The sequence below is a fragment of the Poeciliopsis prolifica genome, unplaced genomic scaffold, assembly GCF_027474105.1.
Source record: "Poeciliopsis prolifica strain line A6 unplaced genomic scaffold, Auburn_PproV2 SCAFFOLD032, whole genome shotgun sequence".
Taxonomy (NCBI): Eukaryota; Metazoa; Chordata; class Actinopteri; order Cyprinodontiformes; family Poeciliidae; genus Poeciliopsis; species Poeciliopsis prolifica.
Window position 1 is genome coordinate 2,708,326 of NW_026562407.1, and position 21,619 is coordinate 2,729,944.

Below are 21,619 nucleotides of genomic sequence, written 5' to 3' on the forward strand. Positions count from 1 at the left end.
CAGTTACTTTGAAACCGTTGAATGGCTTCAGTTTACTTTATATATTACACAACAGCAGCTTAGAAATATGGTAACATTTTATTCACAGTTTTTGCACAGAAGTGACATTCTGCATACCAAACCTACTAAAGCACTGATAGATCAGCAGCTATACATGACATTTTGAGGCACAAGTTTATGAACATTTTTCTTTTTAAAGAGTTGGTGTGCTGGAAAGCTCCAGTCGTTGGTTGTTAGGTTTTAATTGGGCAGGAAATAACCGCATTGTGTTTAGTGTGTATCGATTCAGGTGGCATAGATTACAAATAAACCGTACACCAGTTGTAGTAAGTATTACATGTGAAACCCTGTACTTTGGGTATTGAACCATCCCAGGCTGACGTTTTTAGACAAAACTCATCATATGCCACTTACACTGTGACCCAGAAGAGAATGAATATTCTCAAGGTTTCCCTCTGAAAACCTGCTAAGCCCAGTGGTTCTGGTACCGTCTTGTTTTTTTAAAAATGTTTAAAGTTGACAGGAAATTTGACAATATCACTTGATAATTATGTGTTATTGAAAGATTAACACCAACTATAAACTCTCACAAAAATGCAGACATTTTAAAAAGACTTAAATATATCCTGATATACATTCTACTGCTTTTCTGAAGGCTTGACTGAAACTGAGTAGATGAAAATGTTGAAAGCTCTTCACACCAAAGCAATGCAAGAATGTTGCAGTCATCTACAGCTACAATAGACTGGCAGCCAAATTGTTGCATCTTTATATGTAAGAGTGGCATCTGGTAAGGAGGGTTTTCTCCTGTGCATTGTAAGCCTGGCGGGCCACCAGGCTTAGCATTGCTTAATTTTTTAAGTCTTTTTAAAATGTTTGTATTTTTTAAGACTTTCTAGTTGGTGTTGATAATAACACATAATTATCAAGTGATATTTTCAAATTTCCTGCCAACTTTAAACATCTTTTAACTCAAAAACACAACAGGCTGCTGGATGAATGACTTTCCTACATCCCCAACCATCGGGCTGAGCAAGTTTTCTGGGGAAAACCAGGAACAGGTGCTGCTAATTACGCCTCCAGAGTGTAGAAACGAGTCAGTTCTGCATTATGTTGCTTGAAACTTTAACTCAAGTATATATCTGGATATTTTTTGGGTTTGCTTTTATACTTTAGCATATGACCTATGGGACACATTGTGCTTCAAATTGGATTTAAGAAAACATAAGATAAGTTAAAACAAAAGAGTCTAAAATGATGAGACTACAAACCAGAATGTTGAAAGAGCCATTTCCCTTCTCCATCTGCACTGAAAGTATCATTTTAATTGTATAATCAGCATGGTAATTGTAAATGTTGTAAAAAAAATATATATATACATATATATTAACAAAAGAACAGCAAAGATCCATGCCTCTTAAAAATGCTGCACAGACATTTCATGCACCGTGTTTTACAGCTATGATCGTCTGATTCCACTCAGCATTTTGTTGTCAAGGTTCACTGGATTAGCAGCTTGATTTGCTGTCTTACATCTGCTGCTGTTCTGCTACACACTCAGTCCTCCGCAGGAAGTATTTATCTACTGTTTTAACATGTTTAAGGATTCCTGAACAGATTTAGTTTTTCTGCTGTCATCAGTTCAAACAACATTGTCTTTTTTGGAGTTGAGAGACTCAAAAGATTCTCATATCTGAGGCATTTGATTGGAATAATCTAATTTTCTCTGAATGGGTTTTCTGAGGTCAGATCTCAAACCTGAGTTGTCCTTTATTCCTGTTAAATTAAATGTACTGAAAACTGGAACTTTTTTCTATGTGAAAAAAACAACAGCGTAGCTACAGTAGGGGAATATGATTAAAACAGCAATAAATTGGGATTTTTCTTCATTTTCTGCTGGATTCAAACTTGTATCTCTAAGAACCATTTTATCCTTTTAGATTGGAGCCAAAAATTTGAATCAGAAGTTAAGAGCAAAACCAGATTCTCATCTTGTAAGATGAAATAATGCTAATTAAAATCTTGCGTAAGCTGGACTTATGGGTTATATTGATGCTAACCCATCAAGCTAATGGGTTAGCATTAGATTGACCCTTCAGTGTAAGGTTTACACTAAAGTAAACCTTTTTACTATTTACTATTACACCTAAAAACAACTGTTTGTTTTCCCTTTTTTGTTTTTCCGGTGTGAAAATGAGAGAAAACGATTATTGAAAGTTAAAGATAGAAAATTAATCCAGGAAGCAAAAACCTAATTGTAACCAGTGGAAAAATTTTACTCGCCATTTAGCGGGTCCAGAAAACCTGTGGAAGAAGTTGCTCTAATCAAACCAAAAAGCAACTTTTTGGAGCAGAAAAGTAAATGTGAGATAAAAGATGCCGTTGCATCCACGAAATGCAACGGCAATGCATTTCATGGAGTGACTGATATTATCAAACACAGAACAATCCTGGAAGAAAAGAGTTTCATTTTCCTTCCCTGTCATAATTAAGCACCAGTACTGTTATGTGGGACAGATTTTTATTTTTTATTTTTTGCCAGTATCTGGTACTTTGTCGTGTACATGAGGTCAATCAAAATGGCGATTGAAATCCGTAGGACGACTGCTGAGAACAAGGAGCTCTGTAATAATTGTGTTGAAGTTTTAATGGAAGTAGTTCAATAAAGCAGCGTCTCTTTATGATGTATGGCAGATTCACAAGTGCAATAATTTTTCTGGGCCCCATTCGCATCACTTTCCATCAGTTACGTAAGGTATTAGCATCATGGACGGCGAGACGAATCCCTGCGTATTTATTGTACCTGCCTTCGATTGTGAATCTAATTGCATTTGTTGAGCCGAGAGGTGGGGGGAGAAATTGCCTTTTGACGGCGAGATTCCAGTAACTCCTCCTTGATTAATGATGTAATTTGTCATTACATGGAGATGATGAAAAGTGGCCTTTCTCGCTACACAAATAAAGCGCACGGCTCATTCTTTTCGTATGGTGATGTTCGCTTAGCGTGGAGTTTTTTTTTTAATTTTTTGTTCCTTTAGTTTTATGGTTCATTAAGATGAGTGAGTGCTGCCTCTTCATTGTTTACACAGTTAATACTAACAGTATTAGTTGAATAATTTACGGCAGTAAAACTGTCATGTTCTGTTGTCGTCTTTGTCCTGCAGGTGGGATACGAGAACGCGGGAACCGTGGAGTTCCTGGTGGACAAACATGGAAAACACTACTTCATTGAGGTCAACTCCCGGCTCCAGGTCGAACACACGGTCACCGAGGAAATCACGGAGTAAGTGGCAGATGTTTGCCAGGATAGCTTTATGCTGCCGGGCAGCTGCGTAATTGTGGCGGTTGTCATTTTGCATGAGCGCCTGGTTGGTGTTGTTTCTCTGCCCGACAGGTGCGCCGCTTCAAGGTTGGAAGGTTTCCATCCTGCGAATTTGCAGGATTTGTGATTTAAAACTGGGGGAAGTGTGGAGTTGTGAGCAGACTCAACATAATGCGCGTCAAACAAGAACAGAAAAAGAGAAATGAGGAGGTGCACAGGACGAAAACAAAAGACGAGTGTAGAGAAAAATTTTGTTTGGATTTGGGAAGCCGAACAAAAAGGCCTGAAACCTGGGGTCAGATTTGGTGAGAATCAACAGGAAGCATAATAGGAGTTATAAATAGCTCCCTGCTCCACCGATGATCTGTGCGATTTGCTCGGCTCAGACGACACAGATGTGTCTCAGGCTGGTTCAGAAGATAAAAACACAAACACAGAAAGCGCCACAAGTTTATCCCACAACCACAAATCTCTGCTCATCGTTGAACATTAACATTTTGCAATTAATTTATAACTCAAGCATCAAAACACCTTGGTACCATTTCATGTTAAGAAAATGAAGCCAATGAAACAATTACAATATTTTATCCAAAACCCAAAAATGACAATACCAACATGGTTTCCTCAGGACATCAAAATGATTAATTGAATGGATTTTGTTGAATTTAAGGCCTTAAAGGGCATTAAAACTGAATCTCAGCTGCATAAAAAATTCAATAGTTAAAAAAAAAAGTGTTCAGTGGTTCTGAGTTGTTCCGCTGGACTCGCTCATTGGGAAATTTATGAATTACTTGTGGGACCAATTCAGTATTTCCTTTTGTAGCAGGTTGGTAAAACCTGAGCAGCTGAGAAAATGGCTCAATGGCAATTCCATTATTATTAAAAAAAACTTATGCACTTTACAAAAAAATTCAAAAAAATTCCTGCAGAAAATAATTCCTGCAGAAACCCTTAGTAATGCCAGACTTAGGCTTTAATATGCAAAAAAAAAAAAAAAAAAAAAAAAAAAAAACATCTGTGCCTTCAGCATCATCATTAACCAATTTGTTTCCATGGAGAAGAAATTGAAGTTGATATTTCTGCATCAAAAGATGCAAATGTGACAAGGTTGTTTGACAAGAAAATAAAAATTTTCTGCTTAATGATGCAGTTGAACAGTGTGATTGGTCACTTTTAAGCTCAAAGGTGTTTACAGAATCAGATTTTTAACATGATTTTTACCAAGGAGACAAATAAACGCGGTCAATTCAAAGTTAATCCACCTTCCCATTGTTGGTGGATGCAGCATGAAAGCAGGGAGACCCTCCAGCTGTGCTGTCGTTCGTTTCCCCACACACTCCTTTCACATTAGGATCAAATGTGACTGAAACAAACTAAGTCGAAAGTGTAAAAACAACAAATCTGAAACAAAAAGACATAAATGTAAACAAAAACAGTTTTGAATCTGGAAACAAAAAATAAAATTAAAAATGTAACTGATTGACAAGCGAGGTTTTGCAAGTTTAAAACGTAAGCTTAATATAACATAACCCTTTACTAGTAGTTCCACAAGTGGGAAGACATTAAAAATGATACGATACACACTAATTGCATATTATAAATCGCACATTTCACCCCGTAATAACAGTAATAATAATATTCCACACTGCCGATTTCACATGTTGCCTCAGAAATTACGCTCGAGACAAATACTGCAAACCACCGTGGTGTATTGGATGTGTGTGTTAGCCTGTGTGTGTTAGCCTGTGTGTGTTAGCTTGTGTGTGTGAGCCTGTGTGTGTTAGCCTGTGTGTGTTAGCCTGTGTGTGAGCCTGTGTGTGTTAGCTTGTGTGTGTTAGCTTGTGTGTGTTAGCCTGTGTGTGTTAGCCTGTGTGTGTTAGCCTGTGTGTGTGAGCCTGTGTGTGTTAGCCTGTGTGTGTTAGCCTGTGTGTGAGCCTGTGTGTGTTAGCCTGTGTGTGTTAGCCTGTGTGTGTTAGCCTGTGTGTGTGAGCCTGTGTGTGTTAGCTGTGTGTGTTAGCCTGTGTGTGTTAGCCTGTGTGTATGAGCCTGTGTGTGTTAGCCTGTGTGTGTTAGCTTGTGTGTGTTAGCCTGTGTGTGTTAGCCTGTGTGTGTGAGCCTGTGTGTGTTAGCCTGTGTGTGTTAGCCTGTGTGTGTTAGCCTGTGTGTGTGAGCCTGTGTGTGTTAGCCTGTGTGTGTTAGCCTGTGTGTGTGAGCCTGTGTGTGTGAGCCTGTGTGTGTTAGCCTGTGTGTGTGAGCCTGTGTGTGTGAGCCTGTGTGTGTTAGCCTGTGTGTGTGAGCCTGTGTGTTTTAGCGGCCAGCTTGTTGTGGAGTCCGATGCTAAAGGAGCTGTTCGGCGCCGTCATAGTTCCCTGCATGGGGTGGGAGACGCTGGGCAACAGGGATGGACGACGGCTCAGCCAGCATCTTCCTGTCACACACCGTAAAACTACTGTTTTGAAAAAAGAAATAATTACCACGCTTTTCTGGCTACACAATCCAAACTCATCGCATCCATTTCTTTTCTGAATCCTCCAAATTAGCTGGACAAGAAATCAATAACAATACAATATCAATAGATAGAACATTCAGTAATTTCGCTGCACGCCGAGCCAGTACCGCACAGCATTCTGGGGGATGTAGGCAGAGGAAAGACTTCAGCTGCTCACAGACTGGAATCAACTAACGCTCTCACTGTTTGGTTACCTAGCAACAACTAAGTAACTCTTTGGTTACTTAGCAACCTGTTGAGTAACCTGCACAGCAGCAGTTTAAGGTTTCACCTCTTTGCCTCAAAACTGCTTCAAATTTAATGTTTTAAATGATGGCTTGAATTGAAACAGGAACGATCATTCCTCCAATTTAGTAATATTTCAGATATTTAAAAGCAAAAAAACTAATCTCTTATCAATACTGACTGATATGTAATGCTCTGATTGTGATGCATTTTTTTAGCCACATCGTCCAGCTGTTGACTTTTTTAAAAAATATTTTATTTGCACATAAGTGAATTTTAAAAAGTTGTGCCTGTGTGTTTTAGTTTCGTATACCGTACAATGTGTACACAATAATTGGCCAGATCTCCCTTGATCAAGAAAGTTTATCTGGAGGGACTTCTAGGCAAAAATAATAGCAAAATGAACATGATAAATGAGTAAAATTAAATGCTCTGACTTTGTCCTTGATGAAACGCAGCGGGAAAAAAACACCATCAAATGACAGGACTCCCCAAATCGTCACAAACTGTGGAAACTTCCCACTGGTCTGGAAGCGGTGTGGGTTTCTGCGATTGATTTTTAGACTAAATCATGAAATTAATTCTTCCACTGTTAAAATGTAAAATTTTGAGTTAAATTACTGAAGATGCAGCATGTATCTGGCCAAATGTTGCATGAACAAAATAAGTACCTGGCACTCACAGCACATTGGCTTATCAAATATTTCATCCAAGTGCTTTTTGATAGTGATTCAACTCAGTGTGCAGCTCTAGTTATGAAACGTCGGCATCAATTTTCTATTTATTCATTTATTTTTTTACTGAATTTGGTTTCAAACTTGGGTAAGATGTTTGGTTTTTGACAGCAAAACGGCATTAACAAATTCAGGCTGGAATATTTGTTGCCTGAAGGTTTAAATTAAGGAGTACAGCTTGGGTAAAGTGGCCAACAGGGTTGGATATTGTAACAAGTCGGGCTGTTTTGTGTTTGTTTTAGCTCAAATCTGTCCGGATGGCTGCAGCATAATGACAAGGAAAAACGTTCTCGGCTGCTATAACCTTTTCTGAAGGATCCAGCGTTCACAACACAAACCTACCAGTCAAACCTAGAGGTGTTCTGCACTCACGTTTGAGCTCCGACTCAAAGTCCCTTTTAAACGCGGCTCTTTTGCAGCCATTTTTCAGTTTATCACTTGGGTTCTGGAGGGTCATTGAAACTGGCAGCAGTGCAGTCGTTAGTGAAATTCGTTCAGCATCCCACACGATTTGGCACGAGTTTGGAGTTGTAGCTGTCAAAATAGGTTTTCTCTTCAAGCCAAGGGAAGGAAAGTTTGTCCCTCCGTCTACGTTGGGAGAAATTTGTCGCTTTGCAAGAGAAGTAGAGAGTGGACTATTAGAGCTGGGAGAAAGTGACCAAAGTGGAATCTGCATGGGGGTTTCATTCGAACATTATGCCCATTGCTGCTGGAGCTTTGTTTCTACTCAGCTGCGCTCAGTCTCTGGTGTCTGAAGACGTTTGTTCTTGTTTTCGTGCAGCTGAGATTTGTCAGGGATATTTCATAAAGGGGGAAATCTGTTGTTCTTTTAAGTCTTCCTGTTTTTTTTTTTGTTTTTGTTCAACCAATATTAATCAAATTGTTGGTTGTGCAGGAGGCTCCACTTCTGCTTTTCATACGTACGCGAATGGTATAATTGCGCATTTGCTTGCAGCCATTCTCGGATGCGAGGGTAAATGTTGAGTTGGGGGACGTTTCCTGCAGCAGCTTTTCTGGACTTAAAGTGACAAGAGACACTGAAACGGCTTGGAGCTCAAAATAGAAACTTAAAAATAAAATATATTTTTTTAAGATTGATTTTGTGTAAGAAAAAAAAAAAAAACCTGTCAAAGGAAGCATAATAGATCACCTGTAAACCAATTAAATATCTCAAACATTTGTCTTGTTTTTGAAAACCGAACAAAGTGTCAAAGTGGATGTGTAAAGATTTATTGAAGGGGCGTGAAGTGTAAGTTTGGTCCTAAATTTCCCCATTTCTCTTTCTTGATCCGTCGCCTCCTCCATCCAGCTCATCTGCCAGCGCTCCCTTCAGCACTTCACTTCAATCTCAAGTCAAATTAATTCATTCATTTCTTCAACTTCAGCCTGTCCCCGTTGTTCCCGGGCTCTTTGAGACCTGTCAGCATCTCCTTTCCATCTGTCCACCACCCTCTGCCAGTCCCCAGCTCCGTCTCTCTCTGTCTAACCTTTGTCGTTTCCTCATTGACATTCACCCTCCAACGTTCCCCTGCTCATTCATCTCTCCTCTTGCCGTCCTTTGCCTCATCGCCTCTGACTCATGCCTCATTTTTCCTTTGTCCCGCTATGAACTTGCCCTCTCTTTCACCATCATCTGCCCTCCTTCCGACCGTCTTCCCACCATCCATTAATGTATTAATCACTATGGATGGTGGACGAACCCTTTGCTTTTGAAACGAGGTCGAACAATACCACTAATTATTCTGTTTTTTGGGTTTTTTAGACTATTGGAAAAAGCCATGTTTTGACAAAAAAGGGTGGTCTGGTTTTAGTTTAATAACAAAATAATGTTTTGAGTGGGTTATTAGGTTTCCTTCATTTCTTCATCTGCACATGAAATATAAATGTACAGCTTTGATTTGCTCTTTGTATACAATGCATAGAAAAATATGCTGCAGACAAAAACACACCATTTCAGTTGTTGCTAATGATCCTTCACTCTAAAGACATTCAGATGACAGATTTTGAGACATTTACAGAGAAATATCACATTTGCATAATTATTAATGCTGGAATCCATTTGGAGAGAATTTTTTTTTTCCTGTACTAAAGTCAAAATTTAGCAAGTTTTTTTTTTAATCTCCACACAAACACACTAGTAGGGAAGCAAATATTGGAACATAAATATGATTCAGGAACAAACAGATGTGTAAATTGTTTTGTTTTGACTCGCATTGGAAGTTTTGCACAGTCTCTTTTGAAATATTTTGTATCAAACGTTTACGCATCTAAATTTTAGTGCAGTAGTATTACGAGGGCAGATATTTTCACTCTGAAAGCAAGATTTCTTGTACTTACATCCCTACATTTTTACTACTTGTGATGGCATGTTCTACGATCCATAGCAGCCACGCAGGCACGCCCACTCGGAGGAAACAAGCGCACCCATAGAACTCTCTCATTCTATTGGCTCAGAGGTTGCCAGGCAACTGCACTTTTTTTTTTGTAACTGAGCAGCAAAGCACGACCAGATTTGAGGACAGACATGAAGTCCTGCTTTCCAACTGAAACTGTAAGCACAAGTATTAAATTAGAAAACAATAGACATGAAGTCCTGTATGTGGGAAAAATTCCCCTGTGCAGATTTATCCCATCTAATTAGCCCGTTAGCATCCAAACCTTGAGCTGAGGATGTGTCCAAATTCAGGTGGTGCATCCTTTGAAAGCTGCATTTAAACACCAATTACGAATGCTCTTTTCCTTGTTTTTCCCCAGATTTGAAAGACTTATCCAGTTTATCCTTCTTGTGAAGGATGAAATGTCTGGATCAGGAAGAACTCTGTTCCTGTTCTTGCAGTTTTGGATTAAAAAGCAGATTTCTGTTTCGATGTGTAGTGGCTTTAATGCTGGGAAATGTTCAACAGAAAGTATTTTAAGAAGGTTACTTCATTTGACTTGCAGCTCATTTCAGTAAATGTATTTTAAGGCAGTTTACACATCTTAGACCTGATGATCTCTGGAACTGCAACATTAAACAAGGTTGAATTTCCCTTTTCCTCAAACTTTCAGCATGTTAATCTTTTATTCTGTAAGTTGCATGCTGTATTAGGAAAAATTTGGTGTGCTACTCCAAGCAGTATCTTTATTATGGATTGACATTTACATTCCCATCTAGTTCCCACTCCCCCTGCCCTTTTGCAGTCTATTTTGGTGGCGGCTTGTCCTCCACCTTCTCACCGTATTTCTTTCAGACCTGTCACTTTTCAAGGTTTTCCAAAGGGCTGGTAGTTTGATGAGGCAGTGTTTTTTTTCCCTTATAGCTGTGAAAAACCATCAAAGTTGTCACTGCTTCTTGTGGCTCTCATTTTAAAGCCTCTTCTTTTCAGCAGTTTTGAGGCTCCTAGCTCAAAATTATGTTCATTTTCATGTCCACGAGTGACACAAGGCGGCAAGAAACAAAGCTGAAAAAGCAATGTGAGTTTTTAAACACTGAATTCAGACATCAGTGCCTGACATAGTGATCAAGTAAAGGTATCAAACTCTGCAGCTCCAGTTGTAGTTAATACAGTGAATATTTTATGGTGGTTTATTCATTGTGGAAGCAAAGGGAAATGTTGTCTTTCAGACTTTTTTTTCTTTTTTCTAGTCAGAATTGCCTCTGCCTCTTTGCGATTCAGAATTGTTGGATTTTTTGGTGGAACATAAATCCCTATTTTTCCACAGAAAATTAAAATTTAAAACATTCTAAAGTAAATGCAGCTTGGGAAACTGAAAAGTCTCGGGGCAATGCTATGTCACACACCATTAGCTGGCGTTTGCAAAGCAGCTAATCCAGGCGCGCCATTCATTTTAGTTTGATTGGCTTTACTCCCAAGGGTGCATTTGAGGAAAACTGTCAATGTTAGCTTTTATAATAGAGCTAAAAAATGTTGCTTGTGTTTTTTCCCTACATCTCAGAATTTCTACTAAAAGTATTTCTTTTTTTGCTGCAAATATAAAGTGAGATCACTCAAGATAGACATTTTTATTCTGAAAAGCAAACCCTGAATGTGTGAGAGACTAATGTTTTAAGTGTTTGCAAAGTGAAGAGACAGCCTCTGCATTCAGCTGTAGCTCTGCCTTTGAACCTCTTTGCTCTCAAGGTTCAATTTGTCTGCAATTTGTCTGTAAATGATCTTTTCTTTTGTGCGCTGTGTGTGCTTCTTGCTCCTGGATTGAGCCCTAAGCTAGTGTGAGCGTGTTTGCAAGCCTGAGTCTGTCATGGGACATTGGACAATTGGTAGATTGGTGGTCAGGAGTCCTTTAGATCCTAAAGTGGTGTAATTATTCCTCCAGGCTCTTGCTGAGCCGTATGCGTCAGAATCAAGATGGCCAACTAAATTGTTGATCTTTTTGTGAATCAGGCAACAAAGGAAGGAAATGTTGCCTTTTGAGTCTGAGTGGGAGGATCCACATCTCGGGGACAAATGTCATGAGGAAAACCACTTTGTAGGCCTGCCATGATAAGCAATAAATCCAAACCAAGACGATCCAACATGTTGAATATGCCTGATTTAGATCGGAACACAGGATGATCGGCTGCGATTATAGCAAGTCCAATCCTAAACTGTTGGACGTTTTGAGGGGAATAATCGTGTAGTGTGAAATATTGCATCAGGAAGTCGGATATGCTGTCTTCTTTATCTAAATATAATGATTATTGGAGGGCAATACATTATACAGACTTCATAATCTGTACTCTTTTGGATGAATGTAGTTTTATTTCCACTTTATGTTGCTTACTAGATCCAGTGTTACATGTTCTTTTGAAAATAGTGTATTTATTTTTTATCAGAATGTCTCTTGCATTATTATGTCATTACCGTTACATCAGTTTAAAATGGTCTTCAAACAATATTATCGTGTATCGCAATAATTTGCGCAGCTAAATTTATCGTGCCAGGCTCTTCAAGTACTGTTAATGTAGAGCAACACTGGTGTCTGTTAAAGAAATGTAATTTTTCCAGATTTTGGGAAAGCAAACAAACTACAAAATAAGGAACATATGAATTTAGTGGAACCGCTCTGGTGCCTTTTGCAGAGAATTGAAAAGTTAATATTATCAAGGCTTAATGTTCACAATTTGTGGATTTTTCTGTGGAAATTAAATCCAAATCAATCTTTAATATCTACTTACTCACTGTTTCAACCAGTTTGAAAGTTTCAAAACAAAAAGCAGCTTGGGAAGCGTTTTTACAGGTAGTCTCGATTATTTTTGGGATTTAATGGTTTCCGAGCGGCTTTTGCCCTTAACCCCCTATGAACATCGAAGGTGCACTGCGTGGAGTCATTCCTGGGAGCTTTACTTTGAAAAGAACATTAACAGCTATGGGCCACAATCTTTTAAATATATCTGCAAATGGTTTATCTCCAGACCAATGTCTACTAACAATATCAGGCTCTCCAAATGAGTCGATCAATGATACTGAGTTTGCAAGTAGCAAGAATCTCAATGGATTTTATGTTTTTGCAAAGATTAAACTGCTTTAAAATGTAAATATCATGTTAAATAATGTAGTCTAGCTTTGACCAGTTACTGTTTTTCAGCATATCTAGTTTTGAGATGGTCATTATCAAGTTGCAATAAATCTTTTACTTTTTTTCATTATTATTATTTTTCCAACTCTCTGTGATTTTAAGCATCTTTGACTCTCTGGGCGTTTACTGGGCAAACTGGTTCCAGCAGGCTGAATTAGCCTGACAATGAAGACATATTTGCGATTTATTGTGCAGTTTCATTAAATCTGTTCATTTTGACTTTGCTGCTCTCGATTTGATGTGCTTGAGAAAACGTGTCGCATTTTACTCCTGTTCCGAGTCTGTGCAGGCGTCAACATATCAGGGTTTTAATGAAAATGTTTTCGCTGCACCTGTTTGCTAATTGTTTGGATTTGCTAATTGGTGTTAAACGACCGCTCTCCATCTTCCTCAGGCTGGAAGAAGTGACTGAGGTGGATTGAGAATGACAGAAATAATGCCGGGGGTTAATGACAGAGAGCCTGAAAAAAAAATAAATAAAAAATAAAAAGTTGTGGGAATAAAAATTTAAACAAAGTGAATCCAGGCAGAGCTGAAAGAGAATAAACGAGCGTAGATTTGGACATCTCCATCGATTAGATGTGTTTGAATATGCAGTTTTCTTGTATTAATGCATTTCAAGGTGATCCTCAATGCACAGTCAGACTCTTTTTTTCATCATTAATTTCTTCACTTTAATCTTGAAATGTATTTGATCTCCTGCAGTATTTCTTTCCTTCCTTCCTTCTTTTGTTCCTTCCTTCCTTCCTTTCATTTCTCACTCTTTAAATGTTGATGAAGCGTCTCCAGCTCTCTGTCGGCTGTATCGGCCTCTTCTCGTGTCGGCACGAGAAGATGTTAAAGATTTTGTGGCCACCTCAGCATTTTTCCCTCTTTCTTCTCCCCACTTGAGTTTTGCGAAGCCCTTTTAGTCTCGTTCTGAGTGTGTGAAGCCTGTGGAAAGCTCCGGGGAGCGTCCCAATCAGGATTATTTTACATTTGTTCCTGGCTAACGTGCTCAATCGGGCTTTTCTCATATCCTCTTTTTCTTCTCCACCCTTCTGTTAAAGAAAATCATTTTCATTTCTTTCCTCTCCTGCGCTGTATTTGTCCTCCTTTCCACTCATTCTCTCCATGGATCTTGATTGTTATATTTTATGGATTTTTTCCGGCGCTCTTATCTCAATCCGCTCAATAATCCCGTCCGTTTGTGTCCCCTGAGGTGCGGCCGGGAAACACATGTAGCAGTAAACTAAACACAACCTCTCCTGTGGCCACACGCTGCTTTTTCTGATCTTTGACAAGAAAAGCTGCCAAGTTGTTGAGATGACATGCATGGATTCCCTCTGGCTTGGAGAGAAATGATAATTATCCAAGGCACTAGGTTACAGTTCGCATTGTTTGTAAATTTAGCATACGCCTGGAAAACACAGAGGTACACAACCGAGTCGGTGTTTGTTGTTCGGTTTGGGCGTGTCAGAGTCTGGAGTGTGTGCGTGCGCCCACAGGAGCTTGTTTGGCTTTATGGGCACGTCATGAAATAATTTTAAGGTGATTATAATTGTGCGGCGGAGCGTACAGTGAATGATTGAGAGGTAAGCACATGAATAAGAATGAGGGCTGGTTTTTCATGCTTGTGTGTTCACAGCTCCTAACTCTAGAGAGATGTCTTTTGTTTTGTTGTTTGTAGCAAAACATGAAGGAGTTTTAAGACAAAAGATTTCGATTTCAATCACAGGTGAAAATGAAACCATATATAAATAAGCATTTCCAGAACCTCCTTTTGACCTTTAGTTCACAAGTTTTGTTGTTCATAAGTAGCTTTAGATTAGCAGCGGAGTGTCGGAGTGTTGTCAAAGCAAGAATCAAAAACGTTTTTTGTGTAAAAAAAATAATAAATCAGCTCTGTTGATCCGCCTTGAATTTTCAGTATTAAGTATTAAAAAGAGCTTGCAGGTTGGAACAAACTGTAGGAATTTAAATGTTAAAGTAAATTTAGTTTTTTTTTTTTAGATGTAACGTTTCTTACACACTGCAATGATCCTTGCAAATTGCGCAAAAGTTTATTTTTTCATTTGTGGCAGAAGTTTTTTTGTTTTGTTTTCTGAAACTCTAGAAATTTGGCTCAAAATTCAGTGACGTCAGAAACAAAACTGCATTTGTTAAAGCAAGGGAAACGCCAGACTTGTGTGTTTCTCCATTTCATTCAAACTTTGAGGACTGTTCAATGATGGAAACGTAAAGTTGAGCAGGGAAAAGACGATTACTCCAGTCAGAATTCACCAAAGTTGCAACCATTCATTATTTCATAGGATGACCAGTTTGGTGAATTTATTAACAGTTATGTTGTAAGTATATTCATGCCTTTAATTCAGTGGCCAACTGATGAAAACATCAATCTGTCACTGAAACATTACAGATTGCATCGGTTTGTCTAATCATTTAAAACTTGTAGGCAAATGTCCAAAAATAATAATAAAAAAATCAGCATTAATTCGCACCACTAACCTCTAAATGCACGAAGGTCATCAGGCTACACATCCATAAAGGACAGAAACCAGATAAACCCAAGACCAGAATTAATTAAATCTTTAATTTGCATCATTTATCATATCCCACGTTATAAATTAAAATGTAATTTTCATACATTTCATCCGGTAATCCCCCTTGGCTTCCTTTTTAATGTCTTATTCACAGGCTTGGGGATCCCGTGGCTTTAAATCGCATCACAGATTGAAAAAACCGAAGGATTAAATATCAGAATGAGTCATGTCCTGGCCCTGGGACAGACGTTCATTAGGGGATGGAAGTGGTTCTGACGGCTTTGCGGACCTGTACATCAAACGTCTGTTGAAGCCAGCGTGGATTCGGCTGTGGAGTTACGGTCAACCAATGGTAGTAACTCAAACTGAAGGGCTGCGTGTTGGTTTGATCTTGTAGTCAAAAATAAAACGTCGCATTCTGAATTACGGAGACGTACTGGACGTTCAATTCACCGAAGCCTAAAATAAGTTGCATGAGTCAAGACGTCCGTCTGGACCAGAGTTAGGAGCTTTACCACCTGCATTCAGATGAGACCTGAGTGGAAATGATTGGTGGGAAAAATACAATACTGCAGCTTATGTAAAAGAAACTATTCTGCTTATTGGGGCTGTGAAGAGCCCAGCAGGTTCACCCACCGGTGAATCGTACTGGAAGGATCATTGTGTACATCTGTGTACTCAGTTCATCTGTTTGCTCTGCTGGGATACTGAGAAAAATCTGCGGCTGATCTACCAATACCAAACAAATAGTAGTGGACATGATGGAGGAGTCTCTGGTGCAGGAGATATTTTAGAAACTCTGAATCAGTTTTATTGGCCACGTTTGTAAACACAAGCAAATATCTATGAAGCAGATATTTCAAATATAAATACACAAAACTTGTGGAAGTTACAGTAGAAGTTTGTGTAAATGTACAGTATTAAAAAAACAGCGTGGAATTGGAGCAAATTTGCAAGTTGTTGTTTCCCAGATTTATTGCTGTATCAGCACCACTGGGTTCTAGAGTTGAAATGATTGTCCTCTTGAAATAAAGAGGAGGCGGTACATGATGCGGTTCTCCCCCAGTATTTGCAGGATTTGTCAACCACTAATAGCTGAAATCTAATAGACTCCTCTAAAGACTCTTGTTTATTTTAATAGTTGAAAACCAGAGTTACTTTATGATGCATCAAGATTCACAATGGAAACCACTTGAGTTGGTCTCTACGCTCTGGATGCTTTATGCTTTTGCAGAAGTTGTTGACATGCGAAGGTTGTTCAGCTTTTTGATCCTGGAGTCACAAACCTCTGGGCTAAATCTTAAAATCTGTGGTAGAAACTTTACACAATGTTCCAGTCCAGGTTTTGGTTTTCTGAATGTAAGCTAAAGCTCATACCAGAAAGAGTTGGCAATTTGTTTTCACAGATATTATCAAAACTCCCTATATCTTTGTCTGATTATTTATAAAATGAACATCACTGCATCACACTGTTGGTTCAACAACAAAGTTTCTAGTTTTTAGTCAGAAGCATCTTTAGAGTTGCTGTATCACAGACTGCTACAGGAGATTCTTCTTTTCCTGAAGCATCTGAAAGTACTATTAGATTAGGTATATTTAATTTCCCTATGGGATTATCAAAAATATGTTTTAACTTAATTTCTAAATGCATATCAAGAAACCAAATTTCTAATATTTGTATTTTTCTTGAGAGGCTTTATCACCCATGTTTGGATCTGCTTAAAAATGAAAGAAAAACCACCAGGAAACAAAAAATTATGCTTTAATTTTTATTTCCTTATGTATGTTCAGACTCTTCAGACTAATGGAAACGTTTCCATTTTGTGCCTCAGATAAGTCTGAAACACGACTTCCTGGCCTTTCTGTATGACTGGGAAAGTATTTCCACACCTATCGATGAATAAACCTCGGTTTTAATTTTTTATTGTTTTAATTTGTTGGCTAAATAAATAATGGAGACTTGTTAGAGTGCAACTGTTGCCATGAGGCGGCTGCATTCTCGTACAGATAATTGCATAGTTGCCTTGAGGCAACAGTGAACCATTATTATCTCCATGGCAGCATAAAATTTTGGTGGTGTGTTTGCAGGTAAACGTTACGTTTGGTTTTCAATTTAAACAAAGATAAATTTGTTGGTTTCTACATTGAACTTTCTTGCTGTTGGCTACAAATATTCCTGTATTTACAGATTGAATTCAGCCCAGTTCCTCATTTTAATGATCACAAATAGTCATGAGGAATTTGAAGGTGAAGGTGACGAGCTGCAAAAAGGTGAGAATCAGAAATTACTCTCATTCTTAAAGGACAAACAATGAGGCTGAATTCCTTTGTAAGTGAAAAAGAATATTATAATTTACTGTAAAAGCAAACTGTGGCCTATAAATAATAACCTGACCCTAAAATCCAGTATTTGAACCTATGCAGAAATAAAAAACGTTTGCCCTTCGAGACATTACCTTCAAAAGGTTGGCCCACATTGCAACCTTTTGAAGTAAGGCTGCAAATGTTGCCTTCTGCTCAAGGTAACATTCAGACATAAAACACTTTTATATGATTCCTTTTACAATACTTTAATATTTAAAATGGCATCTGCTATAAAATATTGAAGAATGTTATGTCTTTTACTCATATTAAAGGTTAATAAATAGAAAATAAAAGGTGGGCGTTACAGAAAATCATGAAGGAAAACTCAAAAATCCCCCGCAAAATTTTTTGTCTTAATTAGATTTTAATAAATTTCTTTAGATTATATTTACTTTCAGACATAAAATGTCTCCAGGACTCTTAGGATATGAACTTTTGCCATACTGGCATTACGTGTATGATGGGATACTGTTATAAAAATTACATAATGCGTGTTATCTTAGCCCAGAGCTAGTGAGAGGTAGCTTATTTTCATTTTTACTGCTTCACTGTTTTTGCTAACTTAGAAAATGTTCACCACACTTGGCTTACCTTAAATAAATGTTTCCAGATCAATTCCAAAGTTTAGTTTACTGTTGGTTGAATAAAGTGTCACGTCTGTGTTGAAGTTTTGGTTACTGACTGTTAAGAATTAATTTAATTAGATGTTTATATTCATGCTCTGACTTTGAAGTGGACGAAGAATGTTTTTGCAGCATTCCCATTTCCTCTGCACATTACATTTATTCTGTACCCAGAATGCCTCACTGTTCTACAGTAAGCAGCCTGAAATCTACTGACGTCCTGCATATTTTATGAGGTCAATTAGGCAAAATCATCGAAAACTCAATAAGTTTAAAAATGAAACCATGAGTGAAAGGTTTGTTCCAAAGAATCGTTTCCTAAAGCGAAACCGTACAAGTTGATGTGCAACATTTCGATTTGATCCTGGGGTGGATACAATGTTTTTTTTTAACCTGGTTGAATTTAGCGCTTTAGCATTAGCTTTTGTTAAATACCATGTTGGGGTAGTACTTTAGCATGTTTATGTCAGTGCAACTAACTCTAACAGGTTAGTTGCACTGACACTGCTGCCCTTTTAGGACAACTGACCTAACCCTGGTCTGATGGGTGTTGGCTGAAGCAACCAACAATCTCTGTTGACTGCAAATAAATTAATGTATTTTAAAGGGACGATTGTCACGGCAATGCTGTGGAAATCCGGCATTAGGTTGATGCATGTACAGAAACGTTTTTCTTCGACGGCGCCTTGGCTTTGTTTTTGAGATGTTTGAGAATATTTGAAGCACCAAATTACCTGAGAATTGGATCTCAACCCGAACCCTGACATTTTCCTGGAGAGAACCAACTAAAGCTGCTTCGTCTTCTGACTCGAGACCAATGAAGTTGTCAGTTTGTTTTCTGGTTTAATTGCGCGGTCATGAGCCGCCAGGAACTTGATTGACTTTGCATAACATGCTGTAGATTCGACCCACTGAAGCTTTTAAGTGGGTGCTTGAATTTTTGTCTCTTTGAACCAGCCAATCACAGGTAGTTTTTGTCTTGTCAACATAGTTGGCTTGTCACTCCCACGTGCAAACGAGCAAAGAGTGCCAAGCTTCAGTGCATGCATTCAGATGATTCATCAGCCTATTAGTCATAAAGCTGTGAGTGGAATATAATGGGGTGAAATGACAGATGAAATCTCTCTCAGACAGATGTAAAAGAAACCATAATGCCTCTCTGTGTTGTCTGACATGCAGTCTGGTTACCTGTTGGAATGTCATGGGGATTTATTATGAGGCGACAGCACAGATCGAGTTTCAGTTGATGTGAAAAGGAATCTCTTTTCTTTTTATATCAACCCTGGTGTTTTATTTGAGCAGAACTGCATGAGGTTATAGAATGATTTAAGTTGAATAAGTGTCCCAGGATGAACCAGATTCAATAAAAACTGTGTCCATTTTAATAGCTAACACACCGAATATGTCCATTTTAGCACTACCGCAGAAACAACCACTCTACAGTCTTATGTATGGTCTTGTAGGTACAGCCAATCAGTGGTAAGTAAAGTAAATGCTGCTTCTGGATTGGCTACCAGCCAATTAGCATTGCCTTTTGCTAATTGGCTTCTTCAGGTGCATCTCTTTCAGCTTAAGAAAAATCCACCGCTACTGAGAAGAACTGAGCTGAATTATGAGTTGAACATTTTAATGCTTGTGGGACCAAAACCTTGACTGTAGAATATAAAATGTCCAAAGGTTCTCTGTTGGGTTGAGATCTGCGGATGGAGGTCAAAGAAAGCAGTTGGGGACGATTTGAGCGTTGTGACAAGCTGCATCATTCTGCTAGAAACGGCCATCAGGGGATGATGCGCTGCCGTCGTAAAGGGATCGAAATAGTGAGCAGCAATCCTCAGGTAGGCTGTTGGCATTTAAATGATGCTCAACTGGGAGTAGGGGTCTCAAAATGTGTAAAGAAATTACACCACAACAGTTGATACAAGGCAGGTTGAGTGCTTGAACCAAGCCCAAATCTGGTCTCAAAGTTCAAAGATGTCGACAGATATTAGGTGTGTAGAGTTTAAAGAGACTCGTTTATGCACACATCAGATCCCAGAAGGGCCTTGAAACATTCTGCGATACATCGTCAGAAGTTGAAGTAAAAGTCAGACAGCCCGTGAACATAATCCACCTCTTACTATCCAAGTTTAACTTTTAATGTCAAGGCTGACATGGTCATCTTTATTTTTAATACCATGAGCTGCTTTTTTTAACCTAACCTTGATAGAAACTACATCTATAGTGTATGTTCAGATTTCGCAGAAGAAAACTTCACCTGCAGTCCTACAAAGTGAAAAATGGATCAAGTTAAATTGAAGCTTTTGTAAAAATAAGATCCTCATAAGAGAGAAACTGTTGAACTACATTGGGTTGCAGTAAAACCACAAACAGAAATGTATTTTTACTGGATTTTATGTGGTGCAGCCAGTAAACTGAACAAAAAAAACAAACAAGCAGTTTTTATTTTATTAAACACGAATGTTCAACATTTCGAACAAGGAATATAAACAGAAATAAGGAGAGGAATTGGAGCGAAATTTGCTATATCCGGTAACTTTTCAGCTATTGATCATTGATGTGACATGAAAAAATAGGTTATAATGTGTGTAGCAGGTAGATTGTATTTGTGACTAGTGAAACATTGATTAATGCCTGGTTTTAAAAATAGTTAACTGGACTTGTAGCCATTATTTTGCTCCATTGTTCTCGATGTAATTATAAACATCAAAACAGCAAATACCAATTAACGAATGAAGCTTAAAGAAAGGACAACAGAAAACAACCCAAACAGTGTAACGAATGTTGGCCACGATAAAATACAATAACTTACCTCTATATCATAGAGCCGCTGCTCCAGCTGTGCCCTTTCTTTCATCCAATGCCTTTTCTTTTTGTTGCGGCATTTGTTGCTTAAAGTAAGCTCACAAACTGTCACTATTGCTTCTTCGTCGTCGGTCGTGTTTTCTCTACATTCACGTGTGATACGGTGGGTTTTTAAAGGATTTTCTGTCTTGAATCAGAATGTCTTTGAGGGAAATCGATACGATCGAACTCGTTAGAGCTAAGATTTTTTTATCTGCCGTGTGTGGTCCATTTTAAAATCGCACTGTGTGAACAAGGCTTTAGTGGTCATTAGGTAATCTTTGTCATTGATCCGGCTCTCGGACTTCCTGTTTTAGTGGAAAAGTTGAGTTTCTGCTCATGTTTACTGTTTAGGGCTTTACGTAGTGGCACTTGAAGGCCGGTCTGTTGCGCTGATTATCTCCCCCAGTCTGGTGCACACAAATTACAAGCTTTAAGATGAATAGGTTCAACGTCAGCAGTGCATGGTCTTTACTCTGTGCTGCGCTGTTAGAAATGCTGTATTTCTGTCCCTGTTATACGTTATCCCTCTTGTTCTTGGTCTCCTTCCGTCCATCCTCCTTCTCCTTATTAGCATGTACCGTCTCTCTCCCCTTTTGGCCTTTCTCTTCCCTGTCCTCGCCGCCTTCTGGTGGTTTTTGCATTCCTCTCCTCACTCCTCCATCTGCTTCATAGATTTAATTAATAGGCCAATAGTGAGGCTTGAGAAAATAGGGGAGAAAATGAGCTGAAAAAGGAAAAGAAATCTAATCAGATAGGATCCTGTTTTGTGTGTGTGGATGTCCCCTGGGCTAACGTTTCAGTCTGCTCTCCGCCCCTCTTTGCCCTTTTGCCCTTTCCCGTTTCACTTATGTCAATCTGCTTCCCTATCTGAAATGTATGTGATGAAAACAAAATCCCGTCACGTTCACTTGCATTAGTGT

General features: G+C 38.6%; 1 protein-coding gene across 1 annotated transcript in view; it reads left to right on the forward strand.

Moving 5' to 3' along the window:
* Window positions 1–21,619, forward strand: part of pcxb (pyruvate carboxylase b) — a 329,618-nt gene that overhangs the window by 65,446 nt on the left and 242,553 nt on the right. The window contains exon 10 of the mRNA XM_055051195.1: window positions 3,165–3,283. Within this exon, the coding sequence (XP_054907170.1) occupies window positions 3,165–3,283 (119 nt within the window). The remainder of the gene's footprint in view (window positions 1–3,164; window positions 3,284–21,619) is intronic.